Below are 20372 nucleotides of genomic sequence, written 5' to 3' on the forward strand. Positions count from 1 at the left end.
ATGTTTTTCGGTTGCACCAAATTTAATAACATGTCTGCAACAAATTCCTTCTCTTCTGGCATGAGGCGACATGCAATTGGATGACCAGCTAACGTTTCACACAAATTATGGTTATGTAAACCACATAATACATTAAATCTCCATTTGTTATATTTTTCAATCGTTAACCACACAACTTAAAGGGACACTTACATTTTCTTAAAATCAGTTTCATCTCGTTTGAAAATCTAGAGAGGAGGTCTATATTTTCCACTTCTTTCGCATGTCAATGTCACATATGCACCTCTTCTATCTGAACCATTATCGGGCCTTTTGATTACAACGCTAACCCCCGATTTGGATGCCTCTGTAAAAATTCATTGAAGCATGTGATCACGAAATTCAAACTCTTGTTCATTTTTAAATTGGTTGCAAACATCTACCTCTTTCACAACTACACGTGAGGCATCCAGAGACACAATAGGTTTGAGGAAAACATCAGGATGCACCATTTCTAATGAAAACAAAAATATAAAATACTCAGAAACATCTAAAACAGAAAACAGATTACTGGAAAATCAGAACAGACAGCTTCCAGAAATGCATCTCCGTATGAGTTCATAGAGAATTCAGAGATACATTTTCGGATACGACGTAACTTTTTTCAACTTTAAAACATGAATAATGTGAGCAGTGAGGCTTGAAATAAATGAACTTTACCTTGAATTTCAATTTCTTTTGCTTCTTTTGATTTGATGAAACACAAAAATGAAGTTTTGAAGTGAAAATCTTAATTGAGAATAGAAGGGTTTTTGAAAAGGGTTTATGGAAAAATGGATATGGGATCTGATCATGCAGATGATTGTTTTTAGCAATAACGTATTTGATTTTTCCAGAAATGCATCTCTGGAATAATCAGGCATGCAAAGGTGACATATTATCAAATTTCAGCTTCAATTGTTCGGAGATACATCTCCAAATAACTCACTGGAATGCGTAAAAAAATTCATTGCATAATATGTGACAGAGATGTATCTCTGAAATAATTTTTTTTAGCTATAGGGAGACGATATCTTTGTGCGTGCTGTGTTATACAAATGATGCGTCCGGAAATGTATTTTTGAAAATTGAGGGATATTTTCGATTTTCCGCATAGTTATTTTCCATCACATAGGTGTACTAAGAAATTCCCTTCTTTAAACTTATCAAGCCCTTTTAACTCATATCAATTTGTTTGATTTGAATAATGAAATGATCTTAGGTCTTGTTATCTGTACTTGAGTAACCTGCCAAAGATAAATAAAATACAAACATAAAGAAAACTTAATAATATTAACATTTACAATAACAATCATGCCAAGGGTTTGAGAGAAGGTATAGGATGGGAAAAGAAATTATCCTAGATGAGAACCTGCCTCCTCCCATTTCTTTTTAACTGATTTAAGAATATTTCATAATATCAATGAACTCCTTCAAATTAGAATCCATGTTTGATAAATTTGAACTGCCTTCAGAAACACTTATTAACATGCCATGATTTTCAACTATTACAAGTATACATATTGAAAAATGATAACATTGATTCATTTAGAATCATCGTTGCAATGTTAGACTTTCTTTCCCATTATAACATCTCATCTAAAACTCCACCTTCTTCTATTCAGTTGATAAAATACAGAACTAGAGGAAAACTCACAAGGAAAGAAGGCTCAAGAGATTAAAACCAAAGAGTGCTATTCCTAGTACTACTCTATAGTTAAAAATAAACTGGTTCTTCTATAAAAGTAAAATATATAAACTTGTTCAGAGCATGTGTGGAGATGCTTTTTGCATTATCTCATGGCTTTCCATAGACATCAAAAGAATAATACATGATTTGGTGATTTCTTTTGTTTCCTGATTCTGCATGATCTGCATACATCTGAAATAGTTACAAAAGATCGAGAAAATAAATTAGCAAGAATACCAAAATGATTAATAAAATAACTAAATGGAATGTATACATTGATATGTTTATGAAAGTATCATTGATAAAACAAGCACCTTAGTAGCACAAAAGACCAGCAAAATGTCACATGTCTTCTTTTTCTGATTTTCATTTTTTTGCTTTTTTGTCTAGGATTTATGATTCTAATCATTGCAAGTGCTCACAACCTTCATAATAATTAAGTTTGTTTTTAGAGAAGTTAAAAAAAAGACTTGAAATGTTTAAAGATTAATCCTTAGAATTAGAACTTTGACAAAACAATGTTGACTGTGGAAATAATTACTTGTAGTTCCATACATAGTTTTAAATTGCAGTCCGCAACAACAATTGCAGCCGCAATATTGCTGATGTGACTTCCTCTGCAACTGCATCGGACCGCAGTTGCGATGTGATTTAAAATCATGCGTATGACTGTAATAGGAACCACATCATACAATTTCTCTTATATTTATTCAGTTATTTTCATCAAAATTAAAATTTTAGAACCCCAAAACTCAATTTTCTTCTAATATAATGGAAAAATTTTATTTTAAGCGTCTCTCAAATGTACATTTCATGCTCCTCTTAATTAAAATTCATGCCGTAATGGCCGCAATGTGCATCGCAGCATCCGCGACTGCAATTTAAAACCATGGTTCCATACAAAACATGTGCTTAGCATAAATAATTAAAAGTGCCTACAACTGATACCCAATAAAACATTATAACATCCACACAAGTGAAGTCATTCCAGATATTGTAATGTGGTTGCAAACCATTAAGAAGATAATTTAGTCTGCTAAAATATTAATATATGAGGGGTTCACTAGGCTTGAAAACTTGATATAATCAAAGTTTATATATTAAGTTTGTATCATGTAAGTGGTTTTTGTCGATTTCAATAGTGAGGTCGTATCTATACTATGAGCTGTGTTGCATTGGACTAATCTGTTATTAACGTATAAATCTTTTTCTCTGTTCTGAAAAGAAATGTGGCAGCACATATAATTACAGTTACAACCCTCTAACTAACACTGACATTAGATTTTAAAGCAATACAAACATTTGAATCAGAGGGGGACATGTAAATGATACTTACAGAATTTACTAAGTTAGTTCATCAATTTTCGTAATCGTCGAACAATCTCCTCTAGGCGAAAAAACCTGTCCACTATTCTTTGTATGTCTGCGTCGAAATGGAAAATATTATGAGTGAGCTTACATTGTTTCCATTGACACAAGTATAAACAATGTATAATAACCTTTAGCAATGTATAATAACATGTCATATGCTTAAAAATTTATGAAAAGCTAAAAACCTTTAAGATCACATGCTTACCATCTTGATCTTATTCCAATTTTCCGTAGCTCGCTCAATTGGTTCGCTATGTCTTGAATAAATTTTTTGCCATCATTTCCATTTTGAAGAGAATTTGTGATGTGCTCAATAAGATCATGATCAAATTCGAGCGCCTCTAACCGGTCATGAAGGTCTGATATTTCATTTTCTAGAGAAATCAAATCAGTTTCTCTTCGAGATCTGGAAGATTGTGGTTCTGCAGACGTGGAATTCTTGTTTTCAATACTAAGAGAACAATCATCATGATTTGATGCAGCTGAGTCATCCTTATCATGATTTCCATTCAACGTTCGATCGTTTGGTATGGACAAATCAGTCTCGTCGCGACCATCTAAATGGGGCCCTTCACTGTTAGAATCTCCTTGTTGATTCAGTTTACTAGTTTCAAGCTTTTCAAGTCCAACATTAGACGCTTCGGAGGAAACCTTATTAAAAGAAAGTTGATGAAGTTTCTTTTCCAAGCATTTTAAACAATGTGAAATGTATTGCTTTTCCTCTTCAAATTCTAAGACAGAGGTTTCACCATCCACAACTTCGTCACTGCCTTTGGATTCCTCGGACAATTGTGAATTGGGAATATTGTTTACCGTATCTGTGATATTATGAAAACAAATATTTTGTGGCGTTACACTTTCCTCCTTTGAATCCCTACTTTGCTCGTGCATATTATGAACGATAGGCTCATTCGTTAAGTTCGAGTTTAACCTATAATATTCTAACTCGGCTTCCAAATCTTGTATTTCTTTTTCCTTTTCTGCGAGTAGATCATTAACTTTCTCAAATTCGTCATTATCATATTCTGCTTGCTCATCCATCATTCTTAAGTATTGAAGAGCCTCCATTTGCAATGCCGCCTTCTCCTCTTGTAACCTTGTGATCATAGACATTGCTTCGTCTGCAGCAATAGCAGAAGCATTTCTTTCTTCCTCTAGTTCCTTTTGTAAATCATCCATGCATTTTTTGTCATACTCAATTTGTCGCTTTAATTTATCAACAATGGATTCGCCTTCAATTTCCGACATGCCGCTTCCATCCTGAGATTCAAGACAAGATTTTGGTGTCTCGGCATTTATCTCTGGGAAGTGATCGTGATTTGTGGGAACAAATGATGACACATTAGACTCCTGTTCTTCCTTGACTTCAACAACTTCATTGAAGGGTGGTTGTTCTGTGACAGAATCCGGTACTTCTGTTAAATTCTCTTGTGTAGGACTTTGAGGAGCAGTTTCGCTTGCCGTCGAATCAATTTCTGTAGATGCATCTTCATTTCTATCTATCTTTTCTGAGACTTCCTCATTCTTTTCGGATACGAGTCCAGTATCATCTGCTTGAGTAATATCTACAGCTGGAATCATTTTAGTAAGCAAATGTTAGAAAACTTTGAAGAAAAAGAAAACTGAAATGTAGGGATAGAGAAATGTTACATTTTTCCGATGAGTCTCCGGCAGGTGTGTGATACCCTTCCAAAGTCATGAGCTCAGATAGGTCATCAGGAAGAAAATTCTCAGAATGACAGGTAATCTTACACTCTTCAGATTCTCGTTCTGGTTCTTGATTAACAACGTGTGAATGTGATAGTGAAACTTCATCTAGTGAAATGAGCTCAGGTAGGTCAAAACCTGATGAATTTTGATCTGCTAGCGGTCGGTTGATTTCTTCCACATGTTTAGGGGAACTAGGCTTTGGCTTTGTTGGACTCAAATCACCCTTTGCGTGTTCTGTCGACATTTCTGATACATTTTGAGTAAAGGTGGCATTGCTAGCTTCAATTTTTTCATGAAAAGCACTACCGTCATCATCATCATCATAATCCGAAAATTGAAACTCAGACTCCGTATCCGAAGTAAGTTTCAACACAGTATATCCTACATGAGACGAAGGATGAAAGCTTCTTTTTCCGTCAGTTTCCGGAGTTTTCTCTCTTATTTTCTTCATGCTATCCCGATGATTTAAACGGCTTTGTCTCGGTGCACGCGGCAAAGGAACGTATGGCTTAAGAACAGCTCTCCCAGGCGCTTTTAAATGCACAGATCTCAAACCATTCTGTTCCAACTTCCAAAGCTTACCGCAACAACTACACGGCCTTGATCCCTTAGGTCCAGTAAACAAAGCTCGGCTCAACGACGAGTTTTGATAACCAGAACCACCCATAACAACACCAAACTTACCAGCCAACAACCGATGAGTTTTCGTGTTCCTCTTCGCGTTCGTAGTGAGCGACAAAAGACAGTCATCGCACATCCTATGACCATCCGCAAGCTTACCGTGAATATGACAAAACATCATAGACGATATCTCGGACTTATGATTTCCGCAAAACAAGTTATGATAAAACTCCGGCTTCTCACCATCCCAGATATGATCAAGCCTAGAACATAACAAACAAGGCAACTGCAACTTGCAATAACTCGCAAACTTTTTGAGAAGATACGATAACAACGAATCCAGCAGCAATAGGAATATCAAAAACCACTCACAAGCTGCAAATGTGAGATGATCACTGAACCCTTCCATCCTTTTCGTTCTGACAAATGAAGTTCCACTTCGATTTGTCGCCATTTTCACTAAAATTTTCTCACAAATCCCAAAAGAGATTCATGACAGTGAAATTCATCAATCAAAACCCTAACCACCCAAATCAAAACCTATGCTTAGAAAGCTGCAACAAACATTAGGTCGAAATTAAAATCGAAACTAAATGCATTGCATTTAATTTAATCAACATTTTAACAATCAACAATTCCTTAGACAACACAACCACAACAACATCATCAAACAGATTCAATGAATCATAAATTGAAAGTAAACAATGAAAGCAAAGTCTACTCTTCTTTTTCCAACTACCTTCATCATAATTATTGAGTAACCATAAACATTAATGGAAAATGAATTTTAACCAACCTAATTATTACATGTTATTATTATGTCTTACATGATTAACTACCAACTAAAATTTGGTTATGAAAATTAAATAAATAAAATGAAGATGAATCCAAAACATGATTAATTCATGGGATACATATTTTAAGGGGAAAAAGAATAAAAAATTGAGATTACATTCCGATTAAATTCAAAATTGTTATAATTAGTGATAATAATAACGATAAATAGAAGATCATGAAAACTAAGAGGCATGAATTTGGTTCATATTTGAAATGAGAAAATGCAGGAAAATGTGGTTACCTGTTGTTCTTTAGTTTGATGAGGAAGAGAGAGGATGGAGAATAGAGGCAATTTTTTCTGATCAGAAATGGTAAAGAACTTGTCTTTTTTTGCCTTATTTGTTTCGGGGAAGGAATTAAAAAAATTAATAAAAAAGAAAAATAAATATGAAGAAAACGGTAGAAATGTAATAAGGCGCGGAATTACATGTAGGTCCCTTTTTTGTGGTGGATCGAGTGATCGTTGAGTTTAGCGGTTTTTTGTTTGTTTTCTAGTAAATATGATGAAATTGATAATATAAAATTGACAATCGTGAAATTAGACATAATATAAGAAAATTTATTATTTTGAATATTATCGAAATACCTTTGAAATATCTTAGTCTAAATTCATATTTTTGGGGCAAAAAATGTCTTTTACTAGTTTCTTCCAACCAATAGTCTTTTTCCGATAACTCTATTTACTTTTTGCAACTTATTCCCCCAAAAGATTGATTTTTTTTTTCTGAACCAAAACCTACTTTGCAAAACACACGCAAAGTCTTTGCTCTCTCATCGGAACGTCCTTTTTTTTTTTTTGAAGTTGTCTCTTCCTCTTCTTTCTTCATGTTTTTCTTCTGCTATTTTGATTCGATTTCAAGCAAAGAAGATGGAGATTTGTTTGTGGTTTTGTTTTAAGCGAAGAGTTTATGGCGGCGCGACTGATCTTAAGTTTTTGGCAATTTCACAACGATTTTGTGGTGGTAGCTTTGTCCCACAATCCTATCATCTCACTCAACTTGTTTATGGATCTACACTTGGATATGATGTTGTTAGGTAGCTTATGGTTTTTAATCGTTTTCTATTCTAAAGCTTCAGGTTTTTTCCAATTTATTTTTAGGGTTTTTGTTACAAGCTTTTACATCTGATTGGTTGATAAAGAAGTCATTTTTAAGAAAAATGTGATTACCTTTAGATGATGCTTTGGAATGTCATGTTTTAATTTTAGGGTTTTTGTTACAAACTTTAGCATCTTCCTTGTGTACCAATTGTTCCATTTCTTAGTGAAAAAGAAATAACAAAATTTGGTTACATTCTGATGCATAAGAGTTGTATTTATGCAGGTTGGCATTTTTGGATCAGAGGTTGTTTATTTACCATTTTTAGTTTGGCTTGATGCAATATGATGCATGTTTGGATACTCGAGGATAGCTTGGAGAATGAAGGATGCATGGCACAGTTTAGTTTGGACTAAGCGAGCTGGTTCTTTATTGGAGTTTTTGAACTGACTTGAATTGACATAGTGTATGTATGAATATGTTGAACTGGACTGGTTTTAAGTGAGCATTTGTCTGTTATGTAGCAGGTCTTGAATGGAATACATATGGTGCGATGACGGTTTTGAATGCGCTTTGGTTTGGATATATGGTAAGGTGTATGGACTATTTTGCCCTGAAGCTGGATTAACTGTTAAGTTGCTCTTGCTGCAGAGTTAGTATGTATAGTCCAATACTGTTAGTTTTTAGTTAGCTACAAATGGTCGAAAATGTATTTGAGAAATGAGTGTGAAACTGTTCTTGGCTTTAAATGTATGTAGCTGCTTCTGGACTTGATTTTCAATGATGAGATAATGATGAGATGGATTGTAGTTTAAATTGAAACCTTTATTAAATTGATTCCATGTATCCAAGTGGAGCCAATATTCTATGAGCATTAGTGTATATTCATTGTAGTTTTTCGTTTCTTGATACTTTCTAATAAATTTTTGGTTAATGGTAAACAGTTGAAACTGAGAAATTATGCACTGAGCTTGCTAATGCTCGCGCCGAGCTTGAACCGTGGGAAAAAGATTTGATTGAGCACAAAGGAAAGCTTGAAGTTGCATCTGGTGAGTTTAAGCTTCTAAATGAAAAGGTGATAATGATTTTTCTTAGTTTGATTATTCTTACTCTCGGCCTCAGCTTGGAAGATAACGCTTAGTCTTGTCTTAAAATTTCGGCATGTATTCAAATAACTTATGGCAATTGCAAAAGGATTCATAAATTTCTTTGTCTTGGCATTGACAAGAATGAGGTTGAACTTGACAAAAGTGACATGAATGATAAACCAAAGTTTTCATATATATGGATTTTGATCTATGTTTGATGACGACAACGCATGAAAAATAGCCTTCAAATATGATGATATCTACAACATCTTATAAGAGAACTCAAGATCAAATGCTTATACAAATATATACAATATGTAAAAATCTTAAAGCCACTCTAGTGAAAGGTGTGAAAGCTCGCCTGGTCATGTCTGTCAGTTTATCTGAGTGCACCAAGTATTCTAAAAGTAAGGTAGTAACTTAAGAGTACTAAGGAAACTCACACACACACTTCAAAATCTTTTGTTACCTTGAAAATGTTTTTCTAAATCTAAAACCAAGTGATTAAAAAGTTATCCAAACCAAGGTTGTCAAACTCGCGAGTATACTCAGGCTCGTAAAGGGTTTGTAGACTCGACTCGCAGACACGACTCACAAACTCGTACGAGTCTATGGAAAATTAAAAATGGCTTTAAAAACCTATAAGTAACACATATATGACACACTCCTATATTTTTACACTTGTAAATGCCTCATATATGACAAAAATATATATAATAGAACACCATTTAACATTAAAATTTAAATTTCAAACTCCAAAATAAATTTCTTGGCAAAAAAAAATTGATGATAAAACAAACAAAATAGCAAAGTATGTAGTTAAAGACTTAAAATACTAATATTTTCTTAATTGGTTACCACATAAAGCAAAAATATCATAAAACAAATATGCTAATGGCTTCAAACATCGAAAGCTCCTTTGAAATCACCACCACCAATATCACCACCATATTCTTCATGGTATCTTGAGTATCATCATCAAACTCTGCCACAGATGAAATATCTTATTCATCATTAACCAATGTTGGATTTCTTTGAGTTCCACCTTCACCTAATTCAACATTACCACCACCACCACTGTATAACATTAGTAACAACAACACCATTTCCCACAACATTAACAATAACACCATCTTACTCAACATTAACTTCTGTTTGCACATTTTCTTCATTAGGATCTTCAGTTATCCATTCATCTTCTTAATGAGTATCTTTAAATGAAAGAAAAACACTCCTTGCTCTTCCTTTTATACTTTTCAACTTCAAATTGCACATGACATAAACCAAATTATTTATCTTTTTTTATGCAACATATTGCTTCTCGTTGAATGAACTTGCAAAGTAAATAGTAATTCAACTCAATGTTTCTAAAAAATAAAAATCAAGTCTAAAAACAAACAAATAATAATTCATTACCATTACAAAGGAACTCCAATTCCGTTCACAACTATAGGAGCTATAAGTTAAGCTTTAAACACAAATTGCAAACCTCTTTAATTCTAGAGTCATATCTCCATATAAATCTGTTACAAGAGACTATGAGAGTTACTTTCTGATTGCCATACAAGCGAAACAAAATAAGGTTTTTTTAGAAATATTTTGGGGAATTCAGGCCTTTTTTGGTTTAAATTTTTTTTATAGACTCATAAACTCGTGATAGACTCACGAGTCTATACGAGTTTGTGCGAGTCTACCTGAGTCTACTTGAGTCTATCAAAAAATGATTCTATGTGCGAGTCTACTCGATTATGCTTCCTAGACTCGTAAATTCGTACGAGTTTACGAGTACCCGCAAGTTTGACAACCATGATCCAAACATTTTCTTAACCATCTAATTGATTGGAAAAATGTGTCAATCGATTGGCAAATTTTTTTATCTATCCAATCTATTAGGGCACTTTTATAATCAATTACAAGGATGATAATCGATTATACAATCAACAAAGATAACACATTAATGACTTGCAAGGACATTATATCCAAACTTTCCTATCTAGGCTTTATAATTGATTATATTTGAGCTATCTAACGGATTAGAGCTTTTAGCTAGTCGATTAGATAATAAATCTGGCCCATGGACTGTTTCCTTTCTTGGTTTTTCCAACTACCATATAAGGGATGACCTTCCTCACTTCAAACTATGCCACTTTCTAATGTTTTCATATTTCTATCGAATTTATCTCTTTTCCTCCTTTAAAAACTTTCTTATTCACTTCTGGCTGCCTTAGTGTTATTAAGTGAAGCTTTATTTATGAGGAAGATATTTTTGTAAGTGATCATGCTGGTCGTTTGAAATTTTTTTCCTCAGGGGACATATGTCGCACACGATGTCCTGACAACTAGTTCGACAAGTTAAACCAAAATCACTATAATTAACTTGTACAAGATGCCGGTGCAAAAAAGAAATAAATAACATAACCAATTGGTGACCCAGTTTCATGAAACCTACACCTACGTCTGGAGGGTTGGATTCTAACCCAAGAAAGGAAATTCATTATTAGTAGCTTAGTACAATTAGTCTTACAAGCAACAACAAACCCTAAGTTGTTCAAAGCCTTTTCTTAACACTACCCAATGACTTTCTATTTAGGACTCCCCCTAAATATGTGACACCTTATGACTTTCTTTTTCTCTCAAACTCTAGCCCCTAGTGTTTGAGTTACAATTACTAAACTCTAATGATCAACTTCAACCAAAACTATGAGTGATGCTGAATCTTACTACTCATCTAGACAAACCTATAACTATGCCAAGTTACTGAAACATAGTGTGATGTGCATAAAATAACAGAGACTCTTATAAACAAAACTCTAAAATCTTAAATGTGAATGCATGAATTCCAATGTAGGTTTAAGCTCCTTATATATCATTGGAATCAGTAGAGAATAAATAACACAATCAATTGATAACCCAGTTCGATGCAACCTGCACCTATGTCTGAAGGGTTGGCTTCCAACCCAAGAAAGGAAATTAACTATTAGTAGCGTAGTATAATTAATCTTACAATCAACAACAAATTCTAGGTTGTTCAAAGCTTTTTCTTAACACTATCCAATGAATTTCTATTTAGAACTCCCCCCTAAATATGTGACACCTTCTCACTTTCTTTTTCTCTCAAACACTAACCTCTAGTATTTCGGTTATAATCACTAAATCCTAATGATCAACTTCACTAAAAAAAATATGAGTGATGTTGAATCTTATAACTCTACTAGGAAAACCTACAACTATACCAAGTTATTGAAACATAATGTGATGTACATAAAATAACAAAGACTCTTGAAAACCTAGAACTCTAAAATCTTCGATGTGAATGCCTGAATTCTAATGTAGGTTTGAGCTCTTTATATAACAATGGAATTAATAGAGAAATATGATGGTAGTGGTTTTAAAAATCAATCCCTAAAAAATCAAACTCTTACACTTTAATAATGTTCTAAAGAGGCATTTCATGTCTTTTGGAGAGGCTTCATGATCTTTGACATTTGTCACAATGTAACACCTTTTATTAATCATTTTAAAAGATAGATGGCTAAAATAATCATGATTGTATAATTTTAATAGTTGTCTTAAAGGATGTGTGTCATACCCCAATTTTTGACCCTAAGATTACACATCATTTGTATACCAATCATCAATCAAGAGTTTCATCTTAGAGATCTACTTGTGGTGTTATGCTCAATTCATCTGCAAGGGAATCATCAAGCACCCATGTTTAGTCTTGTATATATTGTTTTACTAACCAAAATACCAAAAATATTGCCTTGTGCTTTGGTGTGTTTGTGTTTTGTAGGTACCAAGTCATAACATCCACTAAAAGGAGCATTTTTCAACATTTTCACTATGCAAATCGATTTGCATAAGGTGTAAATCGATTTACACAACTGATTCTGCACCAGATTTGCTTCTGCCATCAGTGCAAATCGATTTGCATAAGACAGCAATCGATTTGCATAACTGTTTTTGCCCCAGATTTTGCCTTTTTCAGCAATGTAAATAGATTTGCATAAGGTGCAAATCGATTGCACCAGTGCGAATTTGGAAAAATGAAGGCAAATTTCAGCTTTTGAAAGTGTTGACATCATTTGCAAGCATGGGAAGCATGACTTAGTTCTTACATTTGATTCTCTACATCATTTAATCATAAACCCTCATATGATTGCATCAAGACCATTGGATTTCATTTTTGGCTCCAAATCCTTTTCCCAAGCCTAATTCTATTTTCCAATCCTAACTCCAAGCCACAAAATTTCCCAAGCCTAAGTGCTATAATTTGAGGCATTCCCCTCCTCATTTTTCAAGCTTTGATAGCCAAGAAACTTATTGCAAATTCTCTCCTCACCTCTTCCAAACCCATCACTCAAAGCTCTTTTTCTTCCATAAAAATTAGTGAGTCACATCTTGAACCTCACTAATTTAGAGCTAAACCTCAACATAAACACTACTTTCTTCATCAATTGTGAGAGATCAAGGCTTGTGGTTGTGTGTTCTTGAAGAAGATTCAAAGTTTGTGAAATATTTGGTAAAATTCTAGATCCAATCCATAATTCAAGATGTGATCCATTGTTGTTTATGCTTGATGCACCTTTGGTGCTATATTGATGAGATTTGCTTACTTACTTGATACATTTTCGTGCACAAATTGATCCAAGATCACAAGGTGTTTGGTTTTATGTTTAAGCAAGTTTTCTTCTCTTGATTTGCTGTTTTTTTGAAAAACTGTGTTGTGCAAATCGATTTACATCTGGTGCAAATCGATTTACACAACTGAAAAACTGCGCAGATTTGAAAACAGAGTTATGTAAATCGATTTACACTCTGTGCAAATCGATTTACATCTGGGCAGAATGCTTGTTTTTGTGGTTTTTGACTTGTTTTTGGTTCTAACTCATCTTCTACTCCATTCTTTTGATATTTTCTTTGAATCACAAGTTAGAGGCCTAATTTCTCTCTAATTTCAATGGACTTAGGGCGTCGATAGGATGAGAATCCAAATCCGCAAAATTAAGTGATTGAAATTATGGATGAAAGGAGCTTTTAATGTGGTTCCATCTTTTACTTCTCTTTATTTTGATCGATGAAAGTCTTAATACCTTGAGGATTCTTATGGATTCTTGGTAAAGACTAGATCACTCACCATTTTTCTTTTCGTGCGGTATTGCTTTCGGAGAGTGATCTACATATCGCTTCTCTCGCATGCATTAGCACATAAAGTTTTGACCGGCCTCGTTGTAGGGTGATTTCTACATAAATCACTTGGCGATCTGCTTAACATAGCGCAATATTTCGTGTCCCGAATCAAAAAGATCAAATATGGAAGAGAATTGTATGCGGTTGATTTAAGACTTATAGAGGTTTATCGTGTAGTCGCTATGATTTTATCAAGCTTCTGATAAATTTCTATTGAATTTAAATCCGAGTACATCCTTCACTCACCATCGATCTTCATTACTAACTTTGATAACATACTTGACAAGCTTCAAGATGGTTATCTTTAACATCTAACAATTGACTTTAATTTCCGCACTTTATTATATTGCTCTTTATATTTCTCGCTTTATCGCTTCATTTTATCATTTCATCATATTTACATTCCGCTATTTTTCCTTTGTCCATTTGGACGTTTATATTCCGCTATTTTCCCTTTGTCCACTTGGACATATGTTTATGTTTCCGCCATTTTCTTTTGTCCACTTGGACCATACGTTACTTTTATGCTAAAACACTAATAAATAACAAAAATCTAAAAAACACCTAAGGCTCTCTTTTTCGGACTATTGGTTACTATCCCTAGCATTTTGGAGATTCGGACTTATGGACTTAGTACCTCTGGACCTTCATGATATTGCTACTCTGCTGTTATTCTGTCTGTCTGGCATTGGATTGTTGTCTGTTTATGTATGCAGGTATTTCCTTGAAAGCCCTTGATGGTTAATTCCAAGGCATTGATATAAGGATTTTACCCGAAAACAGCCGTTACTCTGCCCGATTTTCGTCAGAATTTTTAATGTGCTTAATGCGAAGTGGTGCTAAGATAATATGTTCATCTGGATCCCCAAGTGTTAAATGTGTTGGTATTGATAAGTCCAAAGGAAGGGAAATCTACCTTGACTCATAATGTCAAGTGTTGGCTTCTTAATTTGGTTAGACCGTTTCTTTCCTTAGCTTTTATTTTACGCAATAGGATAGCCTCTTCATCTCCTTCCCATTCTTTAATTTTCAAAATCTTCTCTCTTTTTCCAAAACATTCTTATGTTTGCAAACCTTTTCAAAACGTTTTCTTTAAAATATCTTTTGCCCTTAGCGGCCTTTTCCTCTTTTTCTTCAAAAGTTTAGACACTGTTAATTGTCGAAACGAGTGGTTATACCCCACGATTTTGAAATTGATTGATATAATGAGATCTTTTCCGCGTGAGAGAGCTAGTGGCATACTCGTCGATTTTATCCGAGTTGGAGCCCTTCTTTCATTAGCGATGCAAAGAACTCGTTTGTTCTCATGCTTGTTAGGTGCCAAATTGTGTTTATATTTAGTTTAATTAATGGCACCTTTCGACCGTTTTTATCGGATATTCGTACAATTCCCTGAAGTTTTAGATAATTATTTATAGTTTATAATATTAAGCTTTCATTTTATGTTAATATGTGTTTTAGTTATGATTTTGTAGGTTTTAGCCAATTTTGGGGAAGTTTGGAGCTTGTTTTGAGCTTTGCAAGAGAGTGCCTGGCAGAAGTTAGCGCGCGTCGCGCGGAGATGTGGGCGCGTCGCGCCCTTGGGAAGATATTTTGGAGCTTCAAAGCAGAGAGTTGCGCGCGTCACTTGCATGGGCGGTTTAAATTTCTTAAGTGTAATGGCGCGAAGCGCGCTGGAGGGCGCGACGCGCCCTGGACAGAAAATGGTTTTACTATATAAAGAGTAATTCTGATTTTTGGAAAGAGACATTACATTCTTAAGAGCTCAAAAACCCTAATCACTGTAGCAAACTAAGAATTGAAGATTGGAAGGTTTGATCGTCGATTAATCGCCTTTGATGCTTGTTGATCTTCATCCTTTACTTCTTGAGCAAGCTACCATTCTCATGGATAGCTAAATCTCTTTTGTATCAAGATAAGATGTAATCTTCCTAGCCTTTTGTATGTTTTTCTTGTGAATATATGTGTATGAACAAGTGATGATCAATATAGATGGTTTAGTTTGTTTATTAAAGCTTTTTCTTTGGTATAAGTGTTTGAGACATCAATATTTGTATCTAGATCTAACTTTATCATCCATCAAACTATAAATTGCAGACATGGATTTAGCGTTTGATGTTTACTTAGTATCGGTTTTAAAACGTTATTTGTATTGTTTAAAGGATGGAGAAATCGTCGGTTAAACAATACGGTAAATCTAACTATATCATTGCGGACACGGATGATATAGGCGTCGATACGTAATTATGTTGATCGTTACCATGTTCATATACGTATATTTATAAGGAGACATACAAATTTAGGTCGATAAAATCAAATCTTGATACATTTTCTTTAACTTAGAACTTTCATTACTTTACTCTTTGCTACTAAAAGTGTTGAATGATCTTTTGCAAACCCAAATTTAAAGTAACATTAACTCAAGACAAAATAGGCTATAGAACGGCGGTGATATCGCAATAAACCCTGTGGATACGATAATAACGAAAAGTACACCACAATACTCTTTCAACAAAATGGCGCCGTTGCCGGGGATTGTTGTTTAGATATTGCAAGCATTGCAATAGTTTGTTTTGAATTGAGTCTTATAATTAATATCTTGTTTCTAAATTTATTTTCCTTGTGTTTGTTAATTTGCTTGGTTAGTTTTTCAGATAACAGTTTATGCGAGGACGTGTACCTGCAGATCAACTCCTTTTTGATCCTGAGATTGAGAGGACTGCTCGTAGAGAGAATAGCAAAACTCGTAGGAGGAGACAACTAGCTAGGGAAAGAAGACAACAACAAGAGGCATCTTCTTCTTCAACTCCGGTTGAAAACTTAGTTGAGGGAGAAATGGCAGGAGAGATCCCTAATGTTCCAGCTCGAGGGCCTTGTGTTAATAGCCCTCGACTCAATGCACAATTTGCTCGTGACCAGGCCAATGGAAGAAACTCCGAGATGAAGACGGGGTTACTTCAATTATTATACCAAAATCCGTTCACAGGGGCAGATCACGAGGATCCATTTACTCATCTAACAAAGTTCTACGAGATCGCCGGAACAATTGGTGCTCCGGAAGACCAAGAAGAACAGGTGTTCAGGAGACTTTTTCCTCATTCCTTAATTGGAAAAGCTAAGGAATGGTACCTTGATCAACCAAATAATGTCATGACAAATTGGAACGAGTTAGAAGAGAAGTTCTTGGATCGGTTCTTTCCTCACAATAGGTTCATGGAAGCGAAAACTTCTATTGCTGTGTTCTCTCAAGGTTCGAATGAATCTCTCAATGAAGCATGGGAGAGGTTCAAGTCCATGGTTAGAAAGTGCAAAGGTCATGGGTTTGATGAATTGTCTCAAATCCATATCTTTAGAAATGGACTCCAACCTCAACCAAAAACTCTTTTAGATGCTACCGCGGGTGGTTCGTTGATGTCAAAAACTGCTGCAGAAGCGATTGCTATCATTGATAGAATGGCTTTGAATGATCATCAAGGGCAACACAACCGTAGTGCATTGCAAAGAAAACCGGGAGTTCTTGAATTGAATACTAGTGATGCAATACTTGCTCAAAACAAGTTATTAACACAACAAGTAGAATTGCTCACTCAACAAATGTCAAAACTCCCTCAACAAATCAAAGAGATAAATGGGAGCCCTTCTAAAAATCAACATGTGATGTGTTGTGAATTGTGTAGGGGTGACCATCAAACAGGTTTTTGTCCTCCACCGGGTGAAGAGGTGAATTATGTGTCTAATCCTAATCAAGGATACGGTGGGAGACAACAACAACAACCTTACAACAATAACCAAGGTTACCAACAAAGAGGTAATCAAGGTTATCAACAAGGATGGAGGCCGGAAGCGGGCCCATCGAATCGTCAAAATCCTTATCAAGGCGGTTACAATCAACAACCTCAACAAACAAAGCTTTCAATCGAGGACACTCTTAGCCAATTCATGCAATTGCAAATTGCAAGCCAAAAGAGTACGGATGCCGCAATAAAGAACCTTGAAACTCAAGTCGGGCAATTGTCAAAGCAACTTGCCGATCAAAACAAAGGTCCTTTTCCGGCTACTACACAAGAAAATCCTCGTGAGCATTGTAAGTCAATTCTAACTCGTAGCGGTAGAAATATTGATATGGGAGTAGGAGAGATAGTTGAGGAGGAAATTGTTGAGAGTGAAAAAGATAGGGTGATTGAAGTAGAAAAAAATGTTGAGGGTGATTTAGTTGAAAATGAGAAAGAGAAAGAATTAGTGGAAAAAGAAACTCTTGAGAAGGTTGTAGAAAAAGAGAGAAAAAAATTGAGTGTGAGTGAGAAGGGAAAGAAGAAGGTGGATGATTCTATACAAGTGAAGAAATTACCTTACCCTCCCGGTCCGTCAAAGAAAGAAGATGCAAAGCACTATGCTCGGTTCTTGGATATTTTTAGCAAGTTGCAAATTAATGTTCCTTTTTCCGAGGCATTAGAGCAAATGCCGATGTATGCAAAATTCATCAAAGACATCATCACTAAGAAGACAAGATTCTTGGATCCGGAGGTAGTAACGGTGAGCTCTTGTTGTAATGCGTTAATTCAACGCACTACTCCGATAAAATCAAATGATCCTGGGCGGGTAACCTTACCGGTGTCTATTGGAAATGTTCACATAGGCAAAGGTTTGGTAGATACCGGTTCTAGCATTAATTTGATCCCATTGTCTATGGTGAGAAGATTAGGAATCAACGATTTGAAGCCGACAAGGATGACGTTATCATTAGCGGATAAATCCACAGCCCATCCTCATGGAGTTGCGGAAGACTTGCTTGTCAAGGTTGACAAATTTTGGTATCCTGTTGATTTTATTGTCATAGACATGGAAGAAGATCCTGAGATTCCATTGATCTTAGGAAGGCCTTTTATGAAGACGGCCCGAATGATGATAGATATTGATGATGGCTTAATGAAATTAAGGTACCAAGATGAAGAATTATGTCTTGATCTCTTTGAAGCCATCAAGCATCCTAATGATGAGGATGATTGTTTTAGAATCGATGCTACCGAAAGAGCTATTATGAAAGTGGAGAATCAAATGCACTTGTCAAATCCTCTTGAGAAGACTTTAATGGAAGCTCTCGAAGTTCTCACCAAAGATCAAGAGAAGGAAATTGAAGATTGCTTGAGAAATTTAGAGGCTTGTGAGGAGATGAATCCATTTGAAACTCAAATTGAAGAGTTGAAGGATGAACCTAAAGTTGAAGAGCAAAAGGTGGAGTTGAATGTGTTACCGTCTCACTTGAAATACGTGTTTCTCGGTGGCAATTCTACTAAGCCGGTTATCATTAATAGTGGTTTGTCTAACAAGGAAGAGCATCGATTGAAGGAAGTGTTGACAAAGAATCAAGAAGCAATAGGATGGGTTTTATCCGACTTGAAGGGTATTAGTCCGGCCTATTGTATGCATAAGATTATGTTAGAAGATGATTTTCGGCCCGTGGCACAACCTCAAAGGCGATTGAATCCAACCATGAAAGAAGTTGTTAGAAAAGAGGTTGTGAAGTTATTAGAGGCGGGGATGATTTATCCCATCTCCGATAGCGAATGGGTGAGCCCGGTGCATGTGGTTCCTAAGAAGGGTGGATTGACAGTTGTGAGAAATGAGAAGAACGAGTTGATTCCTTCGAGAGCGGTGACCGGGTGGCGTATGTGTATTGATTATAGGAGGTTGAACCAAGCAACAAGAAAAGATCACTTTCCATTACCTTTTATGGATCAAATGTTAGAGAGGTTAGCCGGAAGAAATTTCTATTGTTTCTTGGATGGTTATTCGGGATACAATCAAATATCAGTGAATCCGGCGGACCACGAGAAAACTGCTTTTACATGTCCTTTTGGCGTTTTCGCATACCGAAGAATGCCATTTGGACTATGTAATGCTCCTGCAACATTTCAAAGGTGCATGCAAGCTATCTTCTCTGATTTGATCGAGAAAAGCATTGAGGTGTTCATGGATGATTTTTCTGTGTACGGGTCGTCATTTGACTTGTGCTTAAAGAACCTTGATGTGGTAATGGAGAGATGCATTGAAACAAATTTGGTTCTCAACTGGGAGAAATGCACTTTCATGGTGACGGATGGGATTGTTCTTGGCCACAAGGTTTCTTCAAAGGGGCTTGAGGTCGATCCGGCAAAAATTGAAGTTATTGAAAAGCTTCCCCCTCCGGTGAATGTTAAAGGCATAAGGAGTTTCTTGGGACATGCTGGGTTCTATAGAAGATTCATCAAGGATTTCTCCAAGGTCGCAAAGCCTTTGAGTAATTTGCTCAACAAAGGTATGGAATTTAATTTTGATGAATCATGTCTAAAAGCTTTCCTAGAACTTAAAGCAAATTTGACCACCACACCCATAATTGTCGCTCCTAATTGGTCGCTTGAGTTTGAACTCATGTGCGATGCGAGTGACTATGCGGTTGGTGCGGTCTTAGGCCAAAGGAAGAACAAACAATTCCATGCTATACATTATGCGAGCAAAGTTTTAAATGAGGCACAGGTTAACTATGCCACTACCGAAAAAGAATTGCTCGCAATTGTATTTGCATTGGAAAAGTTTCGCTCTTACCTCATTGGTTCTAAAGTGGTGTGTTATACTGATCATGCCGCAATCAAATATCTTCTCACCAAGCCTGATTCAAAACAGAGGCTTATTCGGTGGATTCTTTTGCTTCAAGAATTTGATCTTGAAGTGAAAGATAAGAAAGGTACAGAAAATTTGATTGCGGATCATTTGTCTCGGTTAGTGAATACCGAGGTGACAAACAATGAAAAAGAGGTGAGGGAAGAACTCCCA

General features: G+C 35.4%; 1 protein-coding gene across 3 annotated transcripts; it reads right to left on the minus strand.

The window, feature by feature from the left end:
• Positions 1-1327: 1327 nt before the first annotated feature.
• On the minus strand, positions 1328-6622 carry LOC131644491 (myosin-binding protein 3-like). 3 transcript variants are annotated; one of them, XM_058915001.1, is made up of 6 exons: positions 6489-6622; positions 4730-5964; positions 3285-4650; positions 3045-3131; positions 2023-2133; positions 1328-1900 (listed from the first exon to the last, which is right to left on the minus strand). In XM_058915001.1, coding segments are annotated over exons 2-4 (2502 nt in total). In that variant the 5' UTR covers positions 5865-5964; positions 6489-6622; the 3' UTR covers positions 1328-1900; positions 2023-2133; positions 3045-3130. The 3 variants fall into 3 exon arrangements, with proteins under 3 accessions (XP_058770984.1, XP_058770983.1, XP_058770985.1); XM_058915000.1 differs by lacking the exon at positions 2023-2133 and having other exon boundaries at positions 1330-1900; XM_058915002.1 differs by lacking the exon at positions 2023-2133 and having other exon boundaries at positions 1330-1900; positions 4730-5930; positions 6489-6590.
• Positions 6623-20372: the final 13750 nt, after the last annotated feature.

This window comes from Vicia villosa, linkage group LG1 (assembly GCF_029867415.1).
Source record: "Vicia villosa cultivar HV-30 ecotype Madison, WI linkage group LG1, Vvil1.0, whole genome shotgun sequence".
Lineage (NCBI taxonomy): Eukaryota > Viridiplantae > Streptophyta > Magnoliopsida > Fabales > Fabaceae > Vicia > Vicia villosa.

Bases quoted from the DNA above. Each gene is read 5' to 3' on its own strand.
- LOC131644491 (XM_058915001.1), bottom strand. From the start codon at position 5,864: ATGGCGACAAATCGAAGTGGAACTTCATTTGTCAGAACGAAAAGGATG. The intron at 4,651-4,729 runs GTAACATTTCTC...AAATGATTCCAG, and splicing joins CGGAGACTCATCGGAAAAAT to CTGTAGATATTACTCAAGCA.